The following is a 9,583-nucleotide window of genomic DNA, read 5'->3' as shown; positions in this document are numbered from 1 at the left end:
GCCCCACTGACCCATTCCTGCCCCACTGACCCATTCCTGCCCCACTGACTGTTCCAGCCCCACTGCCCATCCGGCCCCACTGCCCATCCCGCCCCACTGCCCATCCTGCCCCACTGCCCATCCTGCCCCACTGACCCTCCCGCCCCACTGACCCTCCCGCCCCACTGCCCCTCCCGCCCCACTGACCGTCCCAGCCCCACTGACCCATTCCTGCCCCACTGCCCATCCCGCCCCACTGACCGGTTTCCCCGCGAGCAGGGCGAAGATGCGCAGCCGCTCCTCCTGGATGAAGCGGTCGGAGTGCAGGCGGTGCCAGTCCACCAGCTGCATGGTGAGCAGGTCCCGCACGGGCTGGCTGCCCGCCAGCTGGGACAGCAGCAGGGCCAGCCGGTGGTCACCTGTGGGGACAGGGCACCAGCTACAGCCTCCTCCCTGCTGCTGGCACAGACATCCCCTCTGCAGCTGGGGTTTGGGCACAGTTTTACATTCCCAGACTGCTCTGGGTTGGAAGGCATCCTAAAGCTCAGCCAGTGCCACCCCCTGCCATGGGCAGGGACACCTTCTACTAGACCAGGCTGCTCCAGGCCCTGTCCAACCTGGCCTTGAGCGCTTCAAGGGATGGGAAGTCCACAACCCCAATATTTCTTATTAAACAAACCTCTCCATGGGAGAACAGGGGCAGGGGAGGAGACAGAGGAACAGGAAGGACAGAGTTCCCAAAGGAGATAAATGAAGTTGAAAATGTCAGCTGACATAACAGACCAGGATGAAACCTGCCATAAGGGTCTGAAAATACACATTTTTAAACCAAGTGTGAAGTGGCTGAACAGAAGCTCAATTAAAAAGAACATTCATTAAAAATTCAAAGGGGGGACTGTGGAAAACTCCAGTTCCAAGTGCAATCCAGCAGCACTTCCTAACTGGGGGAAGCTGACAGAGATAGTGAACAGGACCAGGGACTCCAGCAGCAGCCCTCACCTCATCTTCAAGGCCAGGTTGGACGGGGCTTGGAGCAACCTGGGCTGGTGGAAGGTGTCCTTGCCCATGGCAGGGGGTGGCACTGGATGAGTTTAAGGTCCCTCCCAACCCAACCCAACCCACTCCCTGATGCTGTGGTCACTGCCAGGGGAACACTCCACAGGCAGAGCACCCAGTGACTCTCAGCTCTCGGAGTGTAACCCCTCCGTGCCCCTGCCAAGTGCTCACCTGCCTGCTGTGCCAGCCTGCAGGCCTCCCCGATCCTCTTGCCCGTGAGGCAGCTGAAGACGGCCTCGACGTGGCTGCCGTGCCGTGCCAGGGCCAGCTCGTGGTCGATGCGTGCGGCCGCGGTCTGTGCCAGCCAGCGCGAGAAGGCGCGGCGCCGCTCCAGAGCCAGCTCGTACTCGCTGGGCTCCTCCAGCCGCGCCTCCAGCTCCTGCAGCCGCCCCCACACAGCCTCACACAGCGTCCAGGCCAGGCACCAGTGCTGCACCACGCCTGGGGACACACACGGCTCGGGGTGAGAGCGTGAGGGGGAGCCCGGGGGGTTCATCGCCCCCGCTGCATCTGCAAGGGGCTGCCCAGGGAGGTTTGGAGTGCCCATCCCTGGAGGTGTCCCAGGAAGGCCTGGCCGTGGCACTCAGTGCTCTGGGCTGGGGGACAAGGTGGGGATGGGGCACAGGGGTGGATCCGTGGGCTGGGAGGGCTTTTCCAGCCTCGGTGATTCCGTGAAAAGGATCATTCCATACTCACTCTCTGCCACAGCAGGATCCTCGGATGCTTTCCTGGCCCAGTCAGCGTACTCATGGATAGCAGAGACTCCAGGGTTGGGGGCCAGGAGAGGACAGGGCTCATCCATATGAACAGTGCTGTGCTTCAGCTTTATCTCCAGAGGGGTGAGATACAGCTCCTTGTCCCTGTCCATCTTCCGTTGTTCCAAGCTCAGCTTTTCCACATGAACCTTGAAAGGGGATTCTGTGAGTCTGGCGGGAAAAAGAAGATAAAACAAGTAGCAAATGCTCTGAATATTCTCCATGCAACTGGAGCAGCTCATCCTAATTAACACACCAACAGTAAAACACAATCCAAGGCCAACAGCCAGGTGTGGAGATCCTGGTGACAGAGTCAGGGGCTTGGAACCAGGCTTTGGGATCCTGAAGCACCTGGTCTAATGGAAGATGCCCCTGCCCATGGCAGGTGGTACAAACAAGATGTTTAGCTGTCAAAAACAACTCTTTAAGGTCCCTCCCAACCCAAACCTTCTGTGATTTGGCCAATAAACCTCGCTGAGCTCTCCAAAGGCAACGAGCACACCTTTACCACAGCTCGTTCCCTCAGCACTTCAGATGTGCTGGAGCACAACCAGACAAGCTGTCTGGAGCACTTTAGTGGTGGGACATGTAGCTGTATTCCAGGTATGGAGACCCAGCAAGGTCCATGTGCTGCTGGATGTAGAGGCAGAACTGAGGGCAGCTGGGAATTCAGAAGGTAAACAACTTCCTCAGGTAGGGCAGGTGTCCGACCAACAGGGACAACTTTGAACTTGCTCTTTAACCTTTTCCTGGGTGACAGTGCTATTTATTTGGTAAGAAAATGACTCCTCTTACTAAGGTGTTCCCGGATTTGACACCCAGCTTTTTGTGGCGAAGGAAGGTATTCCTAAAGTGGACACCCAGCTTTTTGTGGCGAAGGGACACGAAGGAGATCTCCAGGGCAAACACAATCCCCTGCCTGTCAGAAGGAACACTGACCTGCCCCCAGGATTCTGTCACACACGAGGAACGTGTCAGATCCCCCCCGAGGGAAAGCTCTACTCACGATTTGGGAGCCACAGGAGTGGGCAGGAATCCGTATTCCACAGGCTCACACTGAGGATCTTCCACTTCACTGGACCCGCTCAGCGGATCCCCACAGTTGACCAGTGTCCAGTTGGGGCCCCAGCCCACGCGGAAGGAGCGGCCCATGAAGAGCCCCATGTCCATGAGGAGCTTCCCCTTGCCGTAGGTGATGGAGCGCTCCAGGGGCACGAGGCCCCGCTGCCTGCGGGCACCCACCGTCCTCACCGGCGCCTCGGGCAGGGCGGGGGGCACGGAGAACACGGCGGCCAGGGGGGACACTGCTGACCACAGGGCCCCGGGAGGGGGGCTGCCCACGGTCCTGCGGGCCTTGGCATCCGGCACGGCGGCGCTCGGGGGCTGGAAAAGGACGCTGGCAAAGCGGGATTGCAGCAGCCCAGCAACTGGCAGGGAGAAGCGGGAGGAATGTTTCAGTGGAGGGGCAGTTCTGCCCTTCCTGAGGTGTTCCAGGGCTCCTGGAGCAGCCACTGGAAGTGTTGGATAACAGGGTGTGAGGGAAACTCAGGGCTAGGTATGATTGCCTGCAGTGCTGAGACCCACAGACCCCTCCTGAGCCAAAGGAACATGTGGGGTGTTCCCGGGAACAGGACAGGGACGGCCTCACCCAGAACCAGCAGTTCCCAAAGGAGTCACTAATTTAATGCCAGAATTAAGACATCAGAACAGAACTGATTAGCAGGGCTGACACTGAACCCACAGGCACACCTCAGGTCTGTCCCTTTAAATCAAATGGGCTTTGAGTTAATTAACCCATCTGAATTAATGGGTTTCCTCAACTAGGAAGCGTCTCCATGCTTGTTACCAGAGGGATTTGCCAATATCCCTATGGAAAGCACCAGGGAGTGGATGCACTGGGTGTGAGGGACAAGGTTTGGGCAGTGGGGGCTCTGGCAGGGTCTGCCCCGTGCTGGCTCCCCCTGAGCCCACCCAGGGAGCTCGGGGCACCTCCAAACTAAGCTGCAAAGCTGTTGGTGCCTCTGTGAGATATTAAAACCCACAGAGGCAGGTTAAAAAAAAAAAAGGAAACAAAAACAAAGACAAAATGTGAAAAGAGCAGCGCAAGTGTCAGAGGAGGAGGAGGAGGTGCTCCAGGCACTGGAGCAGGGAATGAACAGAGGAGGAAGGAGTGGCAGACAGGAACTGCTGCAGATCCTGTGACTTTGCCAGTTCATGTTGAAACTCAGCTCTTCACACAATCTGTGGTTTCTCACCGTACCTGAGTGTTTTTTCTGCCCTTGTGATTTTGAAATGGGCAGCCTTGGAGAGCAGATCTCTTGGGAAGTGTCCACTTTGACAGGTTGCTTCCCAGGATAATCCAGGATCAAATCCAGGTCGTCGTCGTCATCAGCAAGCAAGGAAGCTTTCATGATCTGAGGACGTGGGAAGCCAAGGCAGCACATCAGCAATCCCCCTCACTGCAGTGATTCCCTGAGCTCATCAAAACAGCTCTTCCCACCCAAAATAACTCCCACATGCAGCACCTGACCAACCAACACACTCATGGATGCAAACGTTCCAAGAAACAGCGGAGGCACAGCTCAGATGTCACCTGATGATAGGGTTTTACAACTACTAGTTAAACTACTGTGGACTTGTTAGGGAAGGGAGTGACATCCCAAAATAATCCTGATTTCTCAGATCTTTGCTCTGTCCACTTGTTTTTCAGCTTAAGGAAGAACTTCAGGACTATTTGTTATCATAGGCAGAAGCCCAAGAGTGTTCACAGTACTCTCCTTCCATGAAATTACAAAGGCCTGGAGGGACAGGACAAGGGTGGGAATGGCTTCCCACTGCCAGAGGGCAGGGTTAGATGGGATATTGGGAAGGAATCCTTCCCTGGGAGGGTGGGGAGGCCCTGGCCCAGGTTGCCCAGAGAAGCTGTGGCTGCCCCTGGATCCCTGGAAGTGTCCAAGGCCAGGTTGGACGGGGCTTGGAGCAACCTGGGCTGGTGGAAGGTGTCCCTGCCCATGGCAGGGGGTGGCACTGGATGGGCTTTGAGGTCCCTTCCCACCCACACCAGTCTGGGATTCTATGAAATACAAGCACGAACACCAAACCCCAAATCAAGACCAGTTATCCCAACACCTTGTTCTCCACCAGCTGGGCCCGAGGCCAAGTCTGCTGTTAGCTCAGCTTATCCCACTGCCCACACCCCAGAGTTCCAAAATCAGAGTTCTTTAAGGTGAGTGTCCCTTCAGCACTGAGCTTTCCATGGCTCCGGGGTTTCCCACAGGAACAGAGCCCTGCTAGGTTCAGTCCCACCCCACGAGTGAGGCACAAACACACCCGGGGAGGCGAATGCAGCCCTGGAGAAGCGCTGGCTGTGCCAGCCCCTGCCCTGGGAGGGCTGGCAGGACACTGACCTGCAGCACGTAGGGGTTGATGCCGTGGCTGGAGGCGATGTGGGTGGATGCAGGCACGGCCTCCTGCTCCTCGGCCAGGCTCTCCTCCCCAAAGGGCTCCTGGGGCTGTTCCTGGGGCTGCTCCTGGGTGATGTCTGCCATGTCGCTGTCCAGCTCCACCACCCTGCCCAGCTGCTCCGGCTCCAGGGGCTGTGGATACAGAGGCCACGTCACACCCCCTGGGTCACTGCCCTGCCAGGACAGAGCAGCTCAGAGTCCCAGGAATCACCTGCCAGCGCAGCCGGGCGTTCCCTGGCTGTGCCAAGGCTCCACACCGAGGTCAGGGGTGGACACACAGAACCTCCAGGGTGTGCCAGTGACACGGAAGAAGCAGTCTCAGCTTAGAGGTGCCCTCCTGGAGTTTACCCAGTTCTGCCATTCAGTTTTGGAAACTGTTCTTCAGCCTTCCAGTTCTCATGTTCCCAGCGAAGGGAGAGCTCTGTTTGTCCTGCCTTCCTCCTTTTCTCCCCCCGAGCCCATCCCATGCAGCACAAATTCAAATCAAGGAGTCTGCATTCCACAAAGAACTCAACTTTCAGTCATTACTGGGAGGGTGGGGAGGCCCTGGCACAAGTTGTGGCTGCCCCTGGATCCCTGGAAGTGTCCAAGGCCAGGTTGGATGAGACTTGGAGCAGCCTGGGATAGTGGCAGGGGGTGGGACTGGATGAGCTTTAAGGTCCCTCCAACCCAAAGCATTCCATGATTCCATGGCTAACTCTGACCACTGTCATGCCTGTACCTCTGCCCAGCTCACTGACTGGGGCCTGAGCTCCAGAGGACTGGTCTGGCTCCTGTTTAACCATCCCATGGCTCAGCTACATGTCCTGGGAAAGCCTCATGCTTCCAGCTTCCTCGCTTCCCAGGAAAAACACAGCACAGAGCACTGAAGGGATGCAAACACAGGAGTGGAGAATCCAGGCAGGGAGAGCCCTGGAATCCTGCTCAGGAATTAGGGAGCACATTCACGAGGCTGTGCTCAGCTCAGCAGGATTAGGCAGGAAATAGGATGGAGGGTCTGAGCTGAGGCAGATAAAATCAGACTGGGGAGGGCTGCAAAGACAGAAGTGAGTGGCAGACACGGAATGTGAGTGTGGCCCAGCACGTGGAACAGATTTACAAGTCAAAATACGGTTACAAACACCCAAGTTTCACTGCTCCCTTCACTGGGCTTTAATGCAGCAGGTCCCCGTGTAACCACTCCCTGGCAACACGAATCAATTCATTAATATTCAAGTTAGTGAGGGAAGACAAGAAAAACCCCAAGCCTGGATCCTAAATGCTTCCTACAGCCCAAATAGTATTTTTTTCAGACATGTTCTACATCAAGAGTTTGGCAAGTTTCAAGCCATGCTGTGTTGTTTCTCAGGGGTTTGGGAAACAAAATAACATTTTTCCTATTTTCAGAAATTAAAACCTGAGTTAATGGTATGCAAGTGAGAGAGGTTAATGAACCAAGAGGGGTTTTTAAGTACACTGGAATGTGTAAGACAGGTTTGAACACAGAGAGACCCCCAGTATTTCTGAGAGTTTAAAAGCTCTGCTCTGGTGCCATCAGTGTGACCAGAAGCAGGAGGGGGAGCTGCAGTGGGGCTGTGGGACAGCCAAGAGTGCAGCTCAGAACAAAAGTCATGAAGGATCTATCCAGCAGTAGGATGATGGAGGGGTTCATTAGCCCAAAAACACAAGTCATGAAGGATCTATCCAGCAGCAGATGGAGGGGTTAATTAGCCCAGGCCCCCAGAGGAGGGTTAGAACAGCAGCTGGACACCACTCTGGGATTCTCCACTGCGGATCCAGAGCAGAGGTGGCAGCTCACCTGGTCTGTCCCTGCAGCAGGAGGTCCTGCCCAGGGGGCAGAGCCGCTGACACTGCTGGACAGTGACCAGGAGCCCCAGGGCTCCTCCAACCTGCCTGGAGATCTGTGTGCTCCTGCCACACAAGTGGCCAGCAGAGGTTCAGGGATATCAGGAAAAAAATTCTATGTTACAAACACAAAATCCCTGAGGTTGGAAAAGCTTCTGAGCCCATCTGTTCCCCATGTCCCCAAGTGCCACATCCACATGGCTGTTAAATCCTTCCAGGAATGTGAGTCATCACTGTGCCAGGGCTGCACAGGCCTTTCCAGGAGGAATTTTCCCAATATCCCACCTGAGCCTCCCCTGGCACAGCTGGAGGCCGTTCCCTCTCCTCCTGTCCCTTGTTCCCTGGGAGCAGAGCCCGACCCCCCCCCGGCTCCCCCCTCCTGTCAGGGGGTTGCAGAGCCAGAAGGTCCCCCCTGAGCCTCCTTTGCTCCAGGCTGAGCCCCCCCAGCTCCCTCAGCTGCTCCTGCTGCTCCAGCCCCTTCCCTGCACACGCTCCAGCCCCTCCATGTCTCTCTTCCATGAGGTTCCAGACCTGGACACAGCCCTGGAGGTCCCTCAGCAGTGCCAGCACAGGGGACAGTCCCTGTCCTGGGGCTGTGCCCACACTGGGGCTGGCACAGCCCAGGGGCCATTGGCCACCCGGGCACAGCTGGGCTTGTGTTCCCAGTGAACTGGATCCGACTCTGCCTGCTCTGTGTAAGAGGGGCCCAGCACTGAGGATGTTCTGCAAAGCTTTAGGAGCCGTCACATCCAACACAGAGACGTTTACAAATCCAGCGTGTAACCAGCCTTAAAAAAAGCAGGTTTTTTAATAAAAATAGAGCAGGTTCTTCAAATAAGAAGCAGAGAGTCTTGCACACTAATGATGGCAGAAGCAACTGAATGCAGAGCATCACTCTCCAGGCAGGCAGCAGGCGTTGGCATTACAGAGCGGGGATTTAACAGTCACAAAAACAAAGGTTCTTCCAGAGGTGCTGCAAAGCTGCCAAACTCACACTAGAATCTGAACAAGAAACAAGGGTTGAAAGCCTCCCCACGCCCATTCTCAGTACGAAACGTCAAGTATCTCCATGAAAAACAACATGCAAACACTCAGCCAGAGTTCAGAAGAGCTCGTGTAAGGTTTCACTCTCTGGATTCCAGGGTTACTCCAACCACCCCTTCCCAGGCACCAGCTACTCTCCAAACGCCACGTTTCCAACCCCCTTTAGTCACTGTCCTCCTTCTACCTGAGCTGGGGGTGCTGGTTTGCCGTTCAGGGCCATCTGCTGGGGCGGCAGGTGCCCTGGGGGTGGCACAGGGGTGGTCTTTAACTTCTTGGTGTCCACTTTGGAAGGGTGATCTTCTTCTTCCTCATCTGAATCTTGCAGGCCATACTTGGAAAAGTGTGCTACCTGTGTTAGGGAGAAGGACAAACGTGTCACAGCTGGGAACAGAGGCTTCAGGCACCCATTTCTGGAAGGCCTGGACAAGGAGCAGGTGTAACTGTCCCCTCCCCACGCAGGTGTAATAAAATATACAGCTGTGACACCTGCAACAAATTCGGCCTCTGTACAGACCAAAACCACCTGTAGGCAGGTCTGAGGCCACAGTTTTGATCACAGAACCCCAGGCTCGGTTGGCTTCAGAGGGACCTTGTTCCAAGGGCAGGGAAACCTTCCACCAGCCCAGGCTGCTCCAACCCGGCCCTGGACACCTCCAGGGATGGGGAGACAGCTGGTGAGGACGGTTCTCCCCACGGCTGTCAGAATTTTAGCCAATTTGAATTACAAACTCTCAGGACAGTCCATCTGCAGCCTCCTGAGGTGTTGCCCAGGTCTGTTGCTCACCTTGAACACCCAGGAGCCAGTCTCGGGGCGGTGCTGCCCAGGTCTGTTCCCCCCTGCCCTCACCTTGAACACCCAGGAGCCTGTCTCGGGGCAGTGTTGCCCAGGTGTGTTGCTCACCTTGAACACCCAGGAGCCAGTCTCGGGGCGGTACTCCTTGAAGCGGGCTCCCTGCTTGCGGGACACGGCCTCCAGCCGGCCCTCGTAGTTCATCTCCGCCAGGCGCTCGGGGCTCTTGATCAGGCACCGCGACGTCTTGTCCGTGGGCCACACCCCGTCCAGGGTCACCTCGGCCCGCCTGGCACGGGGGACACGCGTCAGGGCACGGGGGGGACACACGTCAGGGCACGGGGGATGAGGGGAAGCTGCTTGGGAGAGAGGGGAGATGGGACCGGGACACGGGGGAGCTGGATGGGCGAGCTCTGCTCAGCTCAGAGCGGGACAGGTGAGAACGGGACAGGTGAGCTCAGCTTGCAGCGGGACAGGTGAGAATGGGACAGGTGAGCTCAGCTCAGAGTGGGACAGGTGAACATGGGACAGGTGAGCTCAGCTCAGCTCAGAGCGGGACAGGTGAACATGGGACAGGTGAGCTCAGCTCAGAGCGGGACAGGTGAGCATGGGACAGGTGAGCTCAGCTCAGCTCAGAGTGGGACAGGTGA

The 9,583-nt window shown here is 56.7% G+C and overlaps 1 protein-coding gene across 3 annotated transcripts in view; it reads right to left on the bottom strand.

Annotated features, from left to right (window-relative positions):
- Positions 1-9,583, bottom strand: part of NUP98 (nucleoporin 98) — a 29,518-nt gene that overhangs the window by 5,672 nt on the left and 14,263 nt on the right. For all 3 annotated transcript variants that reach the window (XM_027701838.1, XM_027701840.1, XM_027701841.1), the window contains 8 exons: positions 9,045-9,222; positions 8,328-8,492; positions 5,198-5,386; positions 4,051-4,204; positions 2,797-3,217; positions 1,732-1,961; positions 1,207-1,476; positions 241-398 (listed from right to left, as the gene is read on the bottom strand). In XM_027701838.1, coding sequence (XP_027557639.1) covers positions 241-398; positions 1,207-1,476; positions 1,732-1,961; positions 2,797-3,217; positions 4,051-4,204; positions 5,198-5,386; positions 8,328-8,492; positions 9,045-9,222 — 1,765 coding nt within the window. The remainder of the gene's footprint in view (positions 1-240; positions 399-1,206; positions 1,477-1,731; positions 1,962-2,796; positions 3,218-4,050; positions 4,205-5,197; positions 5,387-8,327; positions 8,493-9,044; positions 9,223-9,583) is intronic.

This window comes from Neopelma chrysocephalum, unplaced genomic scaffold (genome assembly GCF_003984885.1).
Source record: "Neopelma chrysocephalum unplaced genomic scaffold, ASM398488v2 Primary Assembly neopelma1_170, whole genome shotgun sequence".
In the NCBI taxonomy this organism is placed as follows: Eukaryota; Metazoa; Chordata; class Aves; order Passeriformes; family Pipridae; genus Neopelma; species Neopelma chrysocephalum.
This window is presented reverse-complemented; position numbering and strand designations above follow the sequence as displayed.